The sequence below is a fragment of the Durio zibethinus genome, chromosome 6 (genome assembly GCF_047325235.1).
Source record: "Durio zibethinus cultivar Kanyao isolate XHJ-2024 chromosome 6, ASM4732523v1, whole genome shotgun sequence".
Classification (NCBI taxonomy): Eukaryota; Viridiplantae; Streptophyta; class Magnoliopsida; order Malvales; family Malvaceae; genus Durio; species Durio zibethinus.
The window spans coordinates 7121344-7139624 of NC_143167.1; the positions used below are offsets into that span (position 1 = coordinate 7121344).

Genomic DNA, 18281 nt, shown 5'->3' on the forward strand with positions numbered 1-18281 from the left:
TTAAATATCAATTCTAATAATTCGTTAACTGAATCAAAAATCGATTAACAAAAGAATAATTTAGTTATTATAAAAGAATGATGGAATATTGAAAAACCCAATCTACTCTACATAAATAAAATAAAATTTAACTAAAATATTTAAAGATTGGAAAAAAAACTAAAATATTTAAAAATATAATTATCAATATATGATAAATAATGAAACAACTTATGAAAGTAGTAATGGCGATAATGAAGACACAAAAGCGGGTGAAACATATTTAGCTCCCGATAGTGAAGAAAGAAAGCATAGCAATCATACATTTTTTTCTTTAGAAGAAAAAAAAATGTATAAGGAAAATGACCAACTGAATATTCAAAATTATTTTTTATTATAAAATAGTTTTGAAATTTTTTATTAATATTTTTTAGTTATTTTAATATTTAATGTATGATGATAATTTGTTCCAAAATTAAAAATATAATGATTAAATTATTAATGAAGTCAGTTGAAAGATTAGTTGTAAATTTGAATAATTTACATAGTATAATAAAAAATTTACATTTTATTCCCAAATTTTCAAACTTAATCAAAATTCAATTCAAATTGAACAAGAGATTTGTTTAATTGATTTTGTTTCAAAAAATGTAAATCATTTTAAAAATTAAACTTAATTGAAACCAATTTTATTAATAAGTGAATTCTATTGAAAGTGTAAGCTTGATTCGAAAAAATCAATCTACTTATTTAAGTTTTACTTGATTAGAATTATTAATTATTTACTCAAAAAAATAAAAAATTGGTTTCGTAAGAATTAAAAACTCAAATTTTTAAAAATAAATATATAAGTATATTATTTATATAACACATAAAATATTTAAAAAACTAGCTTGTTATCTATACGATGTACGAATTATTTTTATTTTATTTATATTTAAATAAAAATATAAATTAATGTTATTGAATTATTTACATATTCAAAATATATGTAACATATAAATAATATAATTAAAATATAAAATCATAATAAAAATAAAGTTTTCTTTTTAAATTTTACTGAAGGCTATAAGGAATTCTCTGTTCTATAATTGCAGAATTATCATAAGATTCATATTTTCTTTTTTAAGAATCTTGGTGAAATCTATTATGGTTCTAAAGTTTTTTTAAGCTAAGATATAAATAAACTTGAAATTAATACTACTGATGAGATTATCCTTGAATTATTTCTTTTCAATTTTATTTTTTTACGAAAAATAATATCCTGATTTGAAATTATGTTACATGTTTCACAATGGGGATGTGAGTTGTAAAATTATTCACTCTTTAAATATACAACCGACACATAAGTTTCTGTTTAGATCACATAATTTTATTATATTAATTAATTAGAGCATTATTTTTATTTTATATGAATAGAAAATATTGAATAAATAATTAGTTAAAAGATAAAATATATTACCTAATTGAGTGAAGAATATACAAAAAAATAAAAGGTTTGCAACCAACATCGATAAAAATATAAAAATATATATGTTTTCATATTTTTTTTATATGATGGAGTGAATAGTATATTTAATGAAATAGTAACGCATACTTATGTTTAGTGAAATAATACTTATCATAAAAAAGTATGTTAGTTCCTATAGCAAGAATAAACTAATAAAAAGAGAGAGACTAAATTAATAGTAGGAAAAATTACGTTTAGTTCAATGGGATATTATGAAAACTATATAACTAAAAACTATCAATAATAAGGACTTTTCTAAAGTTGTTATGATATTTATATATATTTTTTCCACATTTCCTTTGTGAAATACATTTAAAAGTTGAAGATAATACAATGATTATTTATAAAAAATATTAAAGATATTAAATAATATTTTTAAAAGTTACAATAAATTTAAATGTTCATGTTAACTACAGATAAATTAAAAAAATTATTTTAAAATTAATTTTAAATTGAGATGAAATGATGTGCAAGAGAAACTTGATGTATAGAAAAAATTTTCTTAAAGTTTTTTTTTGGCATTTATATATTTTTTTCACATTTTCTTTGTGAAATATATTTAAAAGTTGAAGATAATGGAATGATTATTTATAAAAATTATTAAAAGCATTAAAGAATAATTTTAAAAGTTGTGATAAATTTAAATACTGTAGATAAATTAAAAATTAAAAATTATTTTAAAATTATTTTAAATTGAGATGATGTAATGTATAATATAAATTTTTCTGAAGTTGTTCTAGTTTTTATATATTTTTTTCACATTTTTTTTATGAAATATATTTAAAAACTGAAGATAATGTGAGGATTATTTATAAAAAATATTAAAGATATTAAATAATATTTTTAAAAGTTATGATAAATTTAAATACTCATATTAATTTTGGATAAATTCAAAAAGATAAATTACTTTAAAATTAGTTTTAAATTAAAATTATGTGATGCATATGAGAAATAAATTTTATTAAAATTTAAATTAATTTTTGATTAAATTTTAAAATTTTTAGATAATTTAATAATTTTTAAAATATATTTTTTATTAATAATTTAAAATTAATAAATATCTTGTGAGTTATCATAGTGAAAAATTTTAAAAATTATTTTACGTATAAAAAAAATATCCATGTAAATATTTATCTTAATAATTATTATTTGATAATTATATATGTTATAATATATATATGAGATAACTTACAAGTGAAACATAAATTCTTTTATCATAAAATTTGTTGGAAAATTTGCACTAGTCGGATTTAGAATTGTCATTGGACGGTGTTATCAAACAAGCCGAAAGTTTTCAAAATTACCTTTTAAAACCTTAAAAAAAAAAAAAACAAAAAACAAAAGGCAAAACTCAAAACTGGCCAAAAGTAAAAACTAAAAGAACATTTTATATTCTAATTTTGTCCAACCCCACTCCATCCTTTTTCTCAATTCACTCCAAAATCTAAAAAGAAAAATAACCTAGAATTTGAATTTCTGATTTCTCTGAATTCAAAGAAAACGAAATGGAGGTTTCACAATTAAAATTCCTGTGAACGATGGTTTTCATATTGCTAAAATCTTTCATCAAATTTTACATATGCTTTTGAAAATTTGATTCTCTTTTCTTTTTTTTAATAACCGCTAAGGAGGTTTCTTTTTCTTTGTCGTTTTCGTCCTCTTGTGGTTCATCTTTTACAGAAGAAATCTAATTCAAAATAGTCATTTTTTAATTCATTGTTTTTATGTATTTGGGAAGAAAAAGATCAACGTAAAAAAGTGGAGGTTTTGCAATGTTGGGTGAGAATCGGAGTGGGTTTAATGTTGAAGGTTGTTCCTTTCATTTGGCTGAATGGCATCCTTTGGAATAGCATAGCTGATTAGGGCTTCAAGCCCTCTTTTGTTGATCTCGCTTCCTTTTTTTTAAATCAGGTATTTTTAATTTAATTATATTTTATGTTCCATTTGATTGTTTCTTTTATTGCTATGCTATTTTACTATTTTGAATTATACGAATCATTTTATATTTTATGAGAATTATTTTTTTTATCAAATGTGATTTTCCCTTTGTTTATTTTTTTGTTTGACTTTTTATTTGCTTTTGATTTCTAGCAACTTTTTAAGAAGTAGCATAGCGAATACTAGCAAAAGCAAGAATCAAATAGAGCCTAAGTTGATATGTAATATCATATCTGTTTATGTCAGTTCTAAATTCTAATGCATATTTCATGAAAATTAATACAAAAGCAGATAGCAATACATTTCGATTTTTGAGGATTAAAATTTAAAAATTAAACTTTTTTAATTGAAAATTTGCATGATTTTAGCTTTTAAATGGATCAATTATGTTTGAATGCCTATTGCAATTTAGTCATTTGCACGTTTTTATCAACTATAATATCACTTTTAACAATATTTAATGACGTAAAAAAATTCAAGTAGTAAAAGTAACAACCAATGGAGCCCAAGTTTATATGTAGTAGTTATAAGTATTCAAGTTACTCTTAATATTAATCTGAAATTTCTATGAGCAATTTCATGATTGGTGATCTATTGAACTAAGCTTATGCTTGCTTTGCAGGTTCAAGATTTGTCATTCATTGTGCTGAGAGCTGTTATTTTCTACATACAAGGTTTCAAGTGTTCTAATGTTTAATAAGAGCTTTTCATTTGCTAGAGCTGTGGGCTGTTGTGGTTGCTTCGGCTTCACAGCAAAGCCCAAACGATTTTCAAGGTCCAATTGCAGGGAGTTTTTATTAGATGAAGAAATAGATGAAGACGGTGATTGTTCATATAATGGTGAGGTTACCAGCACTGCTCATGGAGATGAGGTTGAGTCTCTAAGCCGTGCCAAGTGTTCTGAAGAGATTTTGAGGTTCAAACTCAACAATGGATTGATTTGCAGGCAATTTCCTGTTAAGGAAACCAACAAGATTATTCGCTCAGAGGTTAGCGTAGAAATGAATTATTATGCCTCCATTGTCACTGAATAACATCATCTATGTTAATATTGTTGTCTTGTGGATGTGTTATGGCATGTGAGATATTCTGTGTGCTCCTTTTTAGGTAGTTATACCATTAATCTTCATTTCATTGTGTGTTTGTCTCTTATGAAATCTTGACTTCATTTTCAGGATGAAAATGGGAATAAGATGATTAATGAGTATGTGCGGGAATACAAGATTGGTTCTGGTAGTTATGGAAAAGTGGTAAGGATATTGTTGAAAGACACTGCATTACATAATTTTTATAAAGGAATCAAAAGATTACCTATTTTCTTTGCTTGTGGGGCAGGTTCTATATCGAAACAGTGTAGATGGGAGACACTATGCTATTAAGGTTAGTAGCTTAATATAGAAGCATTTCCTTTGAATGTAAAAATGGCAGTAACAACTGAGAATGAATGTTTCGCCTTTTCACGCAATTCCCATGCAGTATTTACGTGGCTAGTTTGTGGCTCCACTTGGAGCTGCATTTATTTGTTTAGTTGCAAAGTTGAAGCATTTTGTGTTTCCTGGACCTGTTTCAATTTTATCCTAAATTAAGGTTTCACCTTGCAATCACAAGTTATTTTTATATTTGAATCACAGGCCTTTCATAAGTCTCATTTATTAAAGATGCGAGTTGCTCCATCAGAGACTGCAATGACTGATGTTCTTCGCGAGGTATTGGCTTTATATTTTTGTTTTCCTGATATAACCATTCATATATACGTTGGATCAGACTCTGCACTTTCTGGGGATTCAAAGCTTTCTAACTTCCCATAGAGACATATGAAGTCTATTATTATATTTATATCTGCTGTTTAGTATAAGAGTAGTCTATTTGGTTCCTTATGGTTCATGTTAAGTTCATAGGTGCCAGCACAGTTTGTTGGGTAAGTTGCAATTTTCATTCTTGAAGTTTGATTAAAATTGTAATTCAGTACTTGGGTTTATATTTCATCAGGTTATGAATTACTATTTTAGATTCTCCTTAATCAACCTCTTTTATCCACTCTTCTTTCATTCTCTACATGTTGAAAAATGTAATTTGGCCCCACTTTGAAATTCCATTTTTCTCCTTTTCTTTTTTCATTTTCTTCTAGGATTTTCTCATCTTCTCTTATCAGCTCTTTGTCTCCTCTACCCCTGCCAACCCCCAAAATTTTTTTTTTTTTGCTTGTCTGCTTGCTAGCAATGCCTACACATAGAATTCTTATGACATTTTCTTTTTAGATATTCTTTGATGATGGTTAGCCCGAACCACAATTTTGAGAAGATTCTCTAACTTTGTTGTAGGATAGCTCACAGCTGTAAGGACTAAATTAAAGCAATACAATCTTTAAGGATGAAATTTGTGATTTTCCTAATTTCTTTTATATAGCCAGAAAATTGAATGCTTGGGGTAGATTTGGGAATAGATGTGCTGCTTTATTATTGAAATAGTGCTATTTTTACTTCTGCGCCATGGGAGTATTAAGAAGGGAAAAAATGGAGGAAAAGAACTGTGCAGAGTAGGGAGAAATATAGGAGTTATTGTCATATTTATGCATGGTCTCTGCTTGGGTCAGAGCTCATCAATTGTGTTCTTGGTTTACTCGTTTGTCCTTATCTAATATGGTTTTTTTTCTGTCATATTTAAAGGCTTTTATCATTGTACAACCTTCTTTCTTTTTTGTTTTCTTTCTTTTTTTCTAAAAAAATAAATTCAAAGCAACTCAGTCTCCAATTTTTTTTATTTTAATCTTTTTTATAGAAACTCAGCCTCTTTTGAGCCGAAGACTTAGTTGATAGTTGGTTTAATATGTTGGCATTGGTATTTTGCAATCCACTAAGAGGTGGGGAAAAAAGAGTGAATTGTAACACTGTTTGGTTAATTTCCTTGGAGAAAAGAGGGATGGTGGAAAATTTTCAAGGAGTCTAGGTTTGTGTGGAGAGGGCTGCCTTAATTGTCTGCTGTTGAAATGTGAAGTATTTTTTATTTTTGGATGAGTGGCCATATTTATCTTATCCATTTCCCTTGCAGGTTCTAATTATGAAAATATTGCAACATCCCAACATAGTTAATCTCATTGAGGTGATTGATGACCCAAGCACGGATCAATTCTACATGGGTATTTATATATCTTTTTTTTTTTTTTCCTCTTTTCACTACCAAATGATGTGCTTTAAAGAGTCATTGAGTTAACCTTATTATTGACTGCTAGTCCTTTTCTTTTTGTTCAGTTCTTGAATATGTGGAAGGCAAATGGGTTTGCGAGGGTTCTGGTCCTCCAGGAGGCATTGGAGAAAGTACTGCTAGGAAGTATGTGCGAGATATAGTATCTGGGCTTATATACCTCCATGCTCATGTATGGTTTCAGAACCAACTTTTGTTCAAGATTTCATTTCTTCTTTCGTTATTATTATTATTTTTTTAAACCTTTAGTCCTCTATCAAGGGTGTGTTTTGTGTCTGATATGTCCAACTAAACGCTTGGTTAGTAAATATGATAAAGTTTTTCTCTGAACATGTCTAGATAAGATTAATTTGTTTTTTCTTGTTTGCTCTTTTTCCTTGTTTGCTCATGTTCATGTAAACACAAATGCACTAGTTACGGTTGTCAGTTTAAAGCAACATGCCTGAAGAAGAGAGTTGGCTAGTTGTGATACCAATAATACAGATGTGTAGCATGTCCATGCCTGTTTGATACTCTGTGTTTTGATGATGAAAGTTATTGATCCAAAAATCTTTTAATTTTTTGTTTTTGTGGAATTTTATTTCCTTTTTACTTCTTTATTTTCCTTACTACTGGTTGGAAAGTTTGCACATGCTCCCATGAAGTTTACCTTTTATGTGGAGTGTTTCCTGTGTAGACAATAAAATCATCTGTTAATAGTTAACCAGCATCTTTACTGTGCTTACTTGGGTCTTTTCTCGTAAAAACAGAATATTGTGCATGGAGATATAAAACCTGATAATTTGTTGATTACTCGCACTGGTACGGTGAAGATAGGAGATTATAGTGTCAGCCAGGTGTTTGAGGTAATGATACCGCGTTACCTTTAAATTTTGTCATATTATGACTTGAATAAGTATTAAAGTGTAATCATCTTTGATTGTGTAATAGATGTGTATAAATACACATCTCTCTCTCTCTCTCTCTCTCTCTCTTTGGTAGAGCCTGTTTATTTTGTTCTGTTTTACTGTTTATTATTTCGATATAATATTATATGAACTACTCCCTCTATCCTAATAAACTTGTCACATGTCGACTTTTTATTTGTCAACAAATTTAAACTTTGACCCATTTTTATTTTATATTTATAATTGATAAAAATATGAAAACAAATATTTTTCAAAACTTTGAATGAAGTAGCTTTTAGATATATATTTTGTAAAATTTAGTTATTTAAAATATTTAAAATAATAGAGGTGCAAATTTAAAAATTTTGATCAAAACAAAGTCAACATGTGACAATTATTACGAGACTGGAGTACAAATTTTGTTAATAGGCAGTTTTTCATAGACATGAGCTAGTGCCGAAGGGTAATGTACATGTATTTGATAGGTTACATGTAATTGTTTTGGTAAGTTTGATGCACTAAAAGTTCGTGTAGCTGATGCACATTTGAAAAGATTTTGTTAGTTTTTTAACAGAACTTTTTCATTGTTTGTTGTTATTCTCTTTTTCCCATTTTATGGCCTTTCTATCACTTCTGGAATTACCTTTAAAATCATGTTTAGTTCTCTGTGGAAATAAGTTTTATATTTACTGTTTTCAACAAAGTCATTTTATTTCTATAGGACAACGATGATGAGCTTCGCCGTTCTCCTGGGACTCCTGTTTTCACTGCACCTGAGTGCTGTCTAGGTCAGTGTTCTCTTCGTTAGCTGAAACTATGCTTTATTGTCGGAGAGATAGTTAGAGAACATAGCATATATTAGTTTTGACCATGCATGAAATCCCTCAACAGGTTTAACATATCATGGAAAAGCTGCAGACACATGGGCTGTAGGAGTTACTTTGTACTGTATGGTACTGGGAAAATATCCATTTCTTGGTGAAACCCTACAGGATACATACGACAAGGTATGCAAATTGCTCTCTTTCTCTTTCTCTTTTGCACTTACTCAGGCATGCATGTGTTCTCTCTTTTTTCTTTTTATTATCTCTCCCACAGACTACAACAACATCACTCATTTTGTTTCTGCAGATTGTTAATAACCCTTTAATTCTGCCAAATGACATGAACCCAGAGTTGAGGAACTTACTTGAAGGACTTCTTTGCAAAGGTTAGTGAAATCTTTCTTTCTGAGTTCCAGGTCCTTTATACCCAGAGCTAATGGTTATTGATTGCCCTACCATCTATTCCTCACATGTCTGTGCTATTCTTGGTGATTGTAAAAATTTGAACATTTTTTTCAGATCCAAAACAGAGGATGACTTTGAATGTTGTAGCAGAGCATTCCTGGGTTATTGGAGAAGATGGAACAATCCCCCGGTACTTGTGTTGGTGTACACGTAATTGCTACCAGAGGGAAGAATCTAATGGGAGAAGTGATACTCGCTTGACAGAAACTGACTAGATTAATCTTCTGGTTTCGATAATTTGCTGTACACTAAATAAAATTTGTTTTTTCCGTTACTCCCTTTAATTTATGCACGAGAGACACATACAATAGCTAAGACTGGAAGCAAAATTTTCGGGGATACCTAGATATACTAGGTTCATTTTGCGCAATGAGTGAATTTGTGGGAGATTTGTTGTCTTAGCTTTCACAACCCCTCTGTTTGTGAAGGTTTTCTGGATGTTATGATATTTTCAGTGTATCAACATTTGGATTGACAAACATTTTCATGAAAATTACGTCGTCTGTCCTCTCTTTGGTTTCTCGGCAGTGAACTAATTGTATGCTATAGTGACCTCGTTGAATGATTCAGATGAGAATTGTTGCTGAGAGAGCATTCTACCTTGACTTTGCATGCTTGGAAATTTTGATTTGGTATCTTTTAGATATTGTCTTGGTTGTGTTTGTTACTACTGCTGCTTTCCAGGATTGCCAAAAAAGTACGATTTTATTGTATAAGGAAATGTGAGAATTACATTTAATTTACATATTAAATTAGAAGAAAAAAAGTTGGCAATAAGTGAATTGTTTTTGGAGAAGTAGAGGATAAAAACGATAGAAGAAAAGAGCAATACGATAAAAGTGAGAGATTGATTAGTTTGAATGATTCAGTTGAGCATTTCTCAATAATGCACTTGACTTGAGCTTTCTGTTCTTGCTCTCACAAGTCTATAGGTTTTTCGATCATTACGAAAGCTGTGGCATGTGCAAACGTTTGCCGGTAAAGATCTACTTCTCATCTGACTTCTCACATCCACATCTTCGTAACAACTTTCTGGTTCGACTGTCTTCACACAATTGTATGGCAAATATGATTTTAATGGACGATGATCTTTATTTAAAATTCTTGGTTTGCATTCTGTTATGTCTTCAAGAGTAGAAACCACCTGAAACATGGTAATAGCAGTCAACATATATACAACTAGATTATAACTAGTAGATGTACAAATAATTTTATTTATTTAATATGAATATATATATATATATATATACATAAATTAATTTCTTTTCAAATTATATTCAAATCTTTCAAACTCATAATATATATAAAATATATATCTATATATATATATTTGTCATTAAAAAAACAAGTTTTTGAAAACATCAAGAAAAAATTTGTCTTTCTTTTAGATATTTTTGTTTATAATAATATTTATATACTTGTAAGATTATATCAAATAAAAATAAATTATGCATTTATTAAAAAAATAAAAATATATATTATTGAATGATAAATTATATAATAAAAAAAATATTAACATACTTTCACTTTAATAATCTTGAATGAATTATTATGCAAAATATGAAAAATGTTAAAAAATACATGAAAAAGGAAAAAATAAATTAAAAAATTGTTATCTTTTGTAAAAATGAAACTGTAATAATAATAAAATATATCTTAAAAGAAATTATAAACAAAAAAAAAATAAATTGCAATAGTAATAGAATATACCTTGAAAAAAATTACTAAAAAAATAAAAAAATTGATGTATAACATATTACATTTATAGTATTAAATTTTGAAAGGAATTCTTTAATGGCAAATAAGATTAAATGGATAAATTTTAAATTAATTTTTTAAAATTTAAAATGAATATAATAATTGATAAAAATAATATTAAATTTTTTGTATTTATTTGAACTATAAATTTGATAATTAGAGTTCAAATAAATATAATAGTTTTGATTATCTTATTATTTAAAAATTTAAGATGAAAATTTTTTGAAATTTCAAAATATTACATGAAGTTGCTTAAATTTTTAATGTCTTATGTAAATTTTTTAAATCAAGATAAAAAATATTATAGAATGATTTAAATAAACTAATCTTTATAATTTTTAAACATGTTTGCAAGATTTTAATAATTAAATAAATTTTTAAATAAAATTATTTGATAAACAACTAAAATTATTTATTAAAAAAATTCATATTTCATATTTTTAATTTTAAAAAATATATCTCTAGATTTGATTTTTAATTATAATTTAAATATTTTTAATATTTGAATAAATTTAAAATTATTTAATTTGTAGACTACACTCGGTGCATGTGTCACGAATTACTACGTTTGTAAAAGAGGAGTGGTTTGGATTTTAAAAGTCATGGCTCTTCTTTTTGGGTTGAACACGTGGACCGTGAAAAGTTATATCACAGAAGATCCAATTCTTCACGGATGTGGGGTTAGGAAAGATACTAGGGTCGAAGTAGGCTTGGACCGAAAATGGGTTCTTTTCTTTTGTGAATTAGAAAACCAATGCAACGAAAGCATTACATATTTGGATGAAAGATTACGTCATAAATCAAAGAGAAAGGATGGTCTTGGGCGTCTTTCTCCACCTAATCGACATGTATTTTGGATTGAAAATGTGGACTCGTGACACTTGTATATACCTTTGCTCAAAGATCCCTTCCCCAAATCAAATCGTGTATAACATAAACTTCTAGGATCTTTCGTTAAAGTTAAGATCGAGTTTAATGTCAATGATTATTTTCAATATTTTTGTTCTTTTCTGGTTCCGGATGGAGGCAATGCGTAGCTTAATATTGTTTTACCATTTATTTGTAATTAGATTTTGCTTGGAATGGCATGAGGTTTACCTTATCCATGGATAATCTTTTCTTGGGATTTTTGCTTAGACATTTTTGTGCCAGTTGGGCAATCCTGTAAAGCTGGAAGACGTTATGGGAATTAGCAATTCTGGGATCAACTAGCTCTAAGTACCTCCTTTGTTTGAGAAGTGTTCTTGCCTGTAGAATATCAGAACAGAATGCAACTTAACAAACCCTCTTTTTTCTGGGGGTTGCCTGTAGAAAATCAGAAAAGAATGTATGATTATAGTGTTTTGCATATTACCCATGTCAAAAAGCCTTGCTGGCCCAGCTTCTCATCCATGGTCTTCTGCCCAGTTATCAGCTCGAGTAGAACCACACCAAATGAGTACACATCTGTCTTAGTAGACACTGTCCCATTCTCAAGATATTCTGGAGCTGAATACCTAGATGTCTGAATATTCTCCTGCTTCAAGAACTGATCTGACCGCATTGTTGCTAGGCCGAAATCTCCAAGCTAACAAAAAATATTGTAACATTTAAAATGAAATTTCAGATTAGTATATTAAGGTCAACATAGTATGCATATGACATCTAGATTCAAGTCATTACCAGTGGTTCAAAATCATAGTTTAGAAGAATGTTACTTGATCTAATATCTTTGTGAATGATGTTGTTTTGATGTAGATGGTTTAGACCTCTGGATGCACCAAGTGCTACTTTTACCCTCTTTGTCCAACTCAATGGCATAGGCTGACATTCTGCTTCACATGGCACCATTTGTATATATTAGCTTTGAACCTTGTGTATAATGCCAAGTATATATTTTGTTCCAAATAAAAAATCTAATCCAGAATATTTTTTCCATATGTTTCTCCTTACTTGATAAATGTTGATTTAGTGAACCATTACAGACATACTCGTATACAAGCAGCCTATGACTTCCTTCTGCACAGCATCCTAGCAGCATGACCAAGTTCTTGTGTCTAACTCTGCTGAGTATATCTATTTCTGACTTGAATTTCATTGGTTCTTGGAAGTATATATTGTTATTTGCTGGTTTAATCACAATATTCAGCTTATTCTCTAGCTGACCTCTGAAAGTATATTCAACACCACCTTCTGATATATTGTTTTTTGATGAGAATCCATCTGTAGCAGCATGGAGTTCCAGATATGTGTAATCTTTTCTCCATTCAATATTTTGTATTCTATTATCACAAATGGTGCATGCTGGATTTCCAAAAGTGTCCTCAGCTTGCAGCCTTATATTTGAATCTGCAGAACTGCTGTTGTGTGTAAGTTTCTCATTTTGACTCACTTGATTACCTTCTGCTTGACCTACACATCATTATCAAAATTTATAGCTGTTGGAATATCCCATCTTTTTGGAAAAACAATCTAGGAAACATAAAAGTAGAATTTGCCACAATTTATCTTACATGTTGGGAAAAGTTCAATGCTGAAAAGATCTTCTTCTTCCGGGGGCCCTTGCATCATGATATCATAAGTTACATCGAATTTTGTTCTTGGTTCCCTCAACGGCTTGATGCTATTATTCCTTTTCATCCTGGATATCCCACATGAAAGCCTTTCCAGAAAGATCTTCTTGTTTTTCTTCATCTTCCTGTTTCATAAATGATCTTTTTGGATCAACATTTAACAGGGCTATTGCAGGCTGCTTTTATTAAACAATCTATTTGCAATCTATTTAGCTATGCCTTTAGAGAATCTAAATCTAAACCTTGCGGTAGTTTCATTTCATCTTCTTTCTATAAACACTGCAAGCTAATGCAATTTTCTCATCCTGATTTGATTTTTACCAAACCTGTCTAAAATTACCCATGTTGCCTTTAAGTTTTCTGCTGATTTCATAGCCACAACTGCTGGTGAAGCTCCTGCAGCCACTTCTATCCTAAATTCAACCTGAGATATCAATGATGATCTCTCATTAGCTCATTAACTTTTAGATAAAATACAATGAAAACTTTAAGTAATACAACTTCATTTCTGTTGGAGAATTAGACTCTCAATAAATGGAGTGATTGGCAGTAGCCTGTGATTACCCCTTTTCTTTCTTTTGGTTGAAATGCAAGATATTGATTAACTCGAATAGTTTTACATCAATACTTATCTTGGCTGACCTTTACCTTTTCTGCTTTGCAAAGCTTTGATATCTCCATTATTTCAGCATTGTTCTCATACTCCTGCTTCCTTGCCTCTTTCCTGTCAACAATTCTGTGGTTTGCTCCAAACTTTTCGGTGAAGTCCACTTTGTTTCTGTATCCCACTATAAAAAGAGTAGAAAAGTCATTTTGAATTGAATAAATTCGAACAAGCAAATTGATAAATGATCTCATAATTTTGAAAGGGATAAAGGCTTACAGAGCTTCCTCGTTCCCTTAAAAGATAACGTTCTAGGATCGATAACCTCATGAAGAACTCCTAGGAGAACAATCTGATCTCCAGGTTTGAGACATAGGCCGTGAAGTACCCATCTAATGGCACTTGAACAAACTTCTTTAGATGCATCTTGGATCACCATTACCCTTTGACCTTCCATTGTTTTACAGCTATCTCCCCATCATTCTTTGCTATAACAAGTTTATAGTCATCTTCGGAGGGAAAAAGAAAGAAACAGCACAAGATAAAGATCAATGGGGTTCTGGTAGTTTTGTCGATAATCACAGTTGGCTTGAAACTCTAGTTGCAAAAAACTTGGGTAGGAAAATACTGAAAGGTGATTTTTCATTCCCTAAACAAGTCAACTAACAGTGGCAGTTGATTCTACATGTGATTGTATGGTATATTCCAAAACTGAAATCAAGAAAAGATTCTATTGACTGTTTTGGTACAAAACATGATCGGTTCAAATGTTTTTATCTAGTGATAATTCTAAATTATTTCTCTGTGTCTGCATGCATTGTTAATTCCAAAGCCAAGCATCCTTATCTATTCCTCACTTTGTTGTTTGTAGGACAGGAAACTAGGAAAGCTCTGGTGAAGACAAGATTTTTCTTATTGGTCAAGTGATGCAAAACTTATGTACTAACATATTTTTTACTCCTTCACTTGGAATTGGTAGGATTGTGGTGTGCAATTGGTGGGATGAAAAGCACCAAGTTACTTAATAATGCTTCATTTGGGGGATTCAGTAGCAAAATGACAATTTTGGAGAGACGAGCTCTCTCACCGCCCGTCCAAAACTTTGGTGCTATAAAAATCCCCCCACCGTCCATTCAAATAATGAAGTCTAAAATGACATAATCAGCAATCTTAAAAAGCTGTAACAACATTAAAACTTGGAACAAATTTTCGTTTTTAATGTTATTAACAAATAATTTATGCAACAATCAGTTAGTTTTAATAATTATATATTAATTAAATATAATACCATATAAGCTGTGCATTACTCCATACAAAGCTGTAATTGCTTAAAAAAACATTAATTTCTTAGAAAAGAAGATCCAAAACGGCCATCAAAGATTCCATTTCCATCTATAGTTAAATAGCTTATGAAATCTGCAATGTCACTTACCCGTTATTGGACAAACTTAAACCGAATCAAAACATTGAACATTATACCAGAATATCACTTCGGTAAAACATCATGAAGTACTTATCTCTACATCTCCTCAATCTAGAGCAGAAGCAGTAGCAAGCACAGGCCAAACAAAAATAATATGGGGGGAAAAACAAGGGACAAAAGGTCGATAACGTGGCTAAAGTTGGCTAACTCTAAAGGCTGTAAAATAAAAAGTCGTTTAAATTTCGTTCAAGGCAACAATGTCACAACTCTGAACATATTCGTTGCAGGGCTCCGCTGTGAGGTGATCCTCTACAAGGGTATCAACAGAAACAAGATCGTCCACCATAGTATGCATGATCTGGAGCTTCTTAATGCCACAGCCGACAGGAACCAGTTTTGCTGCACAAATTTAACGCAAAAAATAGGAACTTTTTTTTTTTAAGAAAATTGGGGGTAAATAAGCTATTCAATCCTTCAGATCAGAGTAAGATGTATCGTATTTGATAGTCTATAACAAATGATTACAAGTCGTACATTAAATATGACTCAAACAAGTGATCATCGTAAGACTCGAATCCAAAATCTTTTCGTAAAAAAACAGGAGCTTAACCGATTAAACTATCATTTTAAAATAAAAATATTAGGAAAACCATTGTAAGTGCTCATTGTTTTGACACGTTTAAAATAATACAAATTAAAACAAAAACATACATGCTCCCCGAAAAAAACCCAGGCATCTCATCAGATCGAATAGATTCTTCCAATTTCTTCATGTCAGTCTCATCATCCCATGGTTTAACATCCATAAGTACAGAAGACTTTCCACCTGCAAGAATCAACAAATGTCAAAAGAATACAACAATCAAAGCAGCAAAACAATGCATCCTACATATGAAATTGGAAAGGATAAATTATTTTAATCAACACAAATACTTACTCTTTTTCTTCTTTGCTGACTTTTTCGAAGCTTCCCTCTGCTCTGCTGCCTTGTTGTCCTCCTCCGTCTCATCACCAAATAGATCCAAGTCATCATCATCATCATCCGCACCGGAAGCCTGCCAGTATAAAACAGGTAAACAAAAATTGACTAAAAAATTACTAGCCCTAACAAAAACAATAAGCTTCAAAGTTACAAGCCCTATTTTAAAGGCAATTGCTCTTTTTTTTTTTGTTTTCTTGGGGTACATTTGAGGAAGCCAAGGGAAAAATAGAATTCAAACTTTAAATCTTAACCTCCAAAGGAGGAGACAAGACAAGATCTAGTAGAGTTCTGTAGATGACATTTGTGAACCGAGGAACCCAATTCATAGCAATCAAGTTATACCTAAAATTGAAAATCCAAGTAGACAGATTGATAGAGCTTATTAAATAGATTATATACCTACAAGAACTTAAGAAAATGATAAACTTTAATATTTTTATTTAAAAATGGGTGATTTAACTAAATATCATGATAAAATACCATTGCTCATCAACAATCCAATTTTGTGTATAAATACTAGTTTCAACTAACTATTTGCATATTATTGATCTACTCATTTAGTTATATTGATCGGAAGGCTTTAAATTTTATATTTAGTTTTCGTTAACTCATTTTCAATGGAGAACTTCAGGAATTTCACTTAAGTTTTTCCTTTTCATAAGAACGAATTAAGCAATGATAATTGTATGTGCCGAGTTTCGACTTCAAGGCATTCCAGGAAAGATAAAAGAGAAAGGCAATAAGAAGCAAAGGCAAGTTGTGTTTCTTGCGTTTGCACTTCGACGTGCAAGTTAGACAAATTGAGGTCAGGAAGAAAGTAGGAAGGAGGAAATGAGTTTAGGATCAATTTACTTTAGTGGTGTTTAAACTTTCATATTTATAGGTAAGCAATAGGGGATTATCAGGGGATAATAGAAACAATGCCAAGCTGATGTAACACTAAGTATGTTAGATCGACTTGACATGTCAGGTTAGTGTAATGATAGAAATACCATTGGTTGTTTGCTGAAGGTTTGTAAAAGAAAAAAAATTATTATGCCCTTTTAACCACCAAATGCCCTTTAACAATCTGTCTTTTCGCCAAGCAATCTGAGTATCAGGCTGTTAGATATTTGATTGATGTATCCGGTGTAAGGTAAGTGGGAAAAAAATGATGTGAAATTTGATTCTTCAAAGTAGATGTCATGGAAAAGGTCGGTATCAGAAGATAAATAGTCTTAAATTGTGGTCTGATTTGGTAAGGATCTAATTTTGTGCGCATGTCTTGAGTTGAGTGCATGGTCGACTTAAAAGTTGTCAAGACATAAATTGTTCGGAGTGATTTGAAATTAGTAGTGGAGCTCATCTAGTCGATGTGAGACTTGTGTTTTATTTTAGGAGTTTAAGTTTAAGCCTTTATTTTGAACTCTAGCAATGAGTTGGGCATTCGGTTCATTCTAAAGAGTTGTTCGGTCTGGTTGGTCTGAGCTAGGGCTTATGCAATCCAGACGATCTGACAGCATTAAATCAAAAGAGAGGTAGTTTGAATGAAAAAATTTAGACAAGACAAAGAGACGTTTGCCCATTTTCACTTAGATAAATGGTATGATTTGTGCCATTCCCCTGATATATTGCACAGATATATAAAAGAGTGTTGAGGCTCTAGTTTTTCACCTTTCTACTTTCTTGGCTCTCAATTTAATCTAAAATTTTTTGCCTTAATTTTTTCTACATTTTCTTTGGTACGTATTCTTAACTATGCCTTATAGTGTAAGTTTTGAGGAGGTCAAAAGTTATCAAATAGAACCTAAGAGAGGTTAGCACAAGCGAGACGACGATGATTTGATTCCACCATTCATCGAGAATCATAATTATGAAAAGATAGCCTTCTGGTTTAACTCGATGTCTGAGGAAGAGCAATGATGAAACAAAAAAAATGCTCAAGTATGAGGAGAACAGGTCTTTAGCACGAAAAAGCTATGTGCTCAGATATATTTTGACTTACAAAATCCATCACATTTTCCTATTTCTTAAGTTGATATATCTTTTATGGTCAATTTTTTTCATCTTCAGTTGTTCTCCCTTTTGGGGTTCAGTCACATCAATTTTCTTCTACTTCTACTCATTCCCCCATTAATGCTTTCGTTGTCACTTCTATTCCACCCTAGTCAATTTTGTC

At 30.2% G+C, this 18281-nt stretch overlaps 3 protein-coding genes across 3 annotated transcripts; 1 reads left to right on the plus strand and 2 right to left on the minus strand.

Moving 5' to 3' along the window:
• Nucleotides 1-2770: 2770 nt before the first annotated feature.
• Nucleotides 2771-9403, plus strand: LOC111285740 (serine/threonine-protein kinase GRIK1-like). Its single transcript, XM_022875328.2, has 12 exons — nt 2771-3400; nt 4050-4416; nt 4603-4677; nt 4763-4807; nt 5059-5133; nt 6476-6563; nt 6676-6800; nt 7378-7473; nt 8237-8303; nt 8407-8522; nt 8647-8725; nt 8859-9403. The coding sequence occupies exons 2-12, from the start codon at nt 4117-4119 to the stop codon at nt 9017-9019; spliced, it is 1227 nt and encodes a 408-aa protein (XP_022731063.1). The 5' UTR covers nt 2771-3400; nt 4050-4116; the 3' UTR covers nt 9020-9403.
• A 281-nt stretch (nt 9404-9684) lies between these two features.
• Nucleotides 9685-14879, minus strand: LOC111284279 (putative receptor-like protein kinase At1g72540). The gene is made up of 9 exons (XM_022872994.2): nt 13998-14879; nt 13763-13902; nt 13441-13538; nt 13055-13239; nt 12495-12953; nt 12225-12373; nt 11917-12129; nt 11661-11810; nt 9685-9948 (listed from the first exon to the last, which is right to left on the minus strand). The coding sequence occupies exons 1-9, from the start codon at nt 14173-14175 to the stop codon at nt 9685-9687; spliced, it is 1836 nt and encodes a 611-aa protein (XP_022728729.2). The 5' UTR covers nt 14176-14879.
• Nucleotides 14880-15635: 756 nt separating this feature from the next.
• LOC111285501 (uncharacterized) lies at nt 15636-16532 on the minus strand. The gene is made up of 3 exons (XM_022874983.2): nt 16375-16532; nt 16079-16196; nt 15636-15967 (listed from the first exon to the last, which is right to left on the minus strand). The coding sequence occupies exons 1-3, from the start codon at nt 16447-16449 to the stop codon at nt 15804-15806; spliced, it is 357 nt and encodes a 118-aa protein (XP_022730718.2). The 5' UTR covers nt 16450-16532; the 3' UTR covers nt 15636-15803.
• Between the last annotated feature and the right edge of the window lie 1749 nt (nt 16533-18281).

Coding starts and splice junctions, on each gene's coding strand:
- LOC111285740 (XM_022875328.2), top strand. CDS start 4,117: ATGTTTAATAAGAGCTTTTCATTTGCTAGAGCTGTGGGCTGTTGTGGT. Junction 8,304..8,406: donor TGCACCTGAGTGCTGTCTAG/GTCAGTGTTCTC, acceptor ATCCCTCAACAG/GTTTAACATATCATGGAAAA. Junction 8,726..8,858: donor TGAAGGACTTCTTTGCAAAG/GTTAGTGAAATC, acceptor CATTTTTTTCAG/ATCCAAAACAGAGGATGACT.
- LOC111284279 (XM_022872994.2), bottom strand. CDS start 14,175: ATGGAAGGTCAAAGGGTAATGGTGATCCAAGATGCATCTAAAGAAGTT. Junction 13,539..13,762: donor AGCTTTGCAAAGCAGAAAAG/GTAAAGGTCAGC, acceptor TTGATATCTCAG/GTTGAATTTAGGATAGAAGT. Junction 9,949..11,660: donor AAAGATTATCCATGGATAAG/GTAAACCTCATG, acceptor ACCATGTTTCAG/GTGGTTTCTACTCTTGAAGA.
- LOC111285501 (XM_022874983.2), bottom strand. CDS start 16,449: ATGAATTGGGTTCCTCGGTTCACAAATGTCATCTACAGAACTCTACTA. Junction 16,197..16,374: donor TCTTGTCTCCTCCTTTGGAG/GTTAAGATTTAA, acceptor TTATACTGGCAG/GCTTCCGGTGCGGATGATGA. Junction 15,968..16,078: donor GTCAGCAAAGAAGAAAAAGA/GTAAGTATTTGT, acceptor TGATTCTTGCAG/GTGGAAAGTCTTCTGTACTT.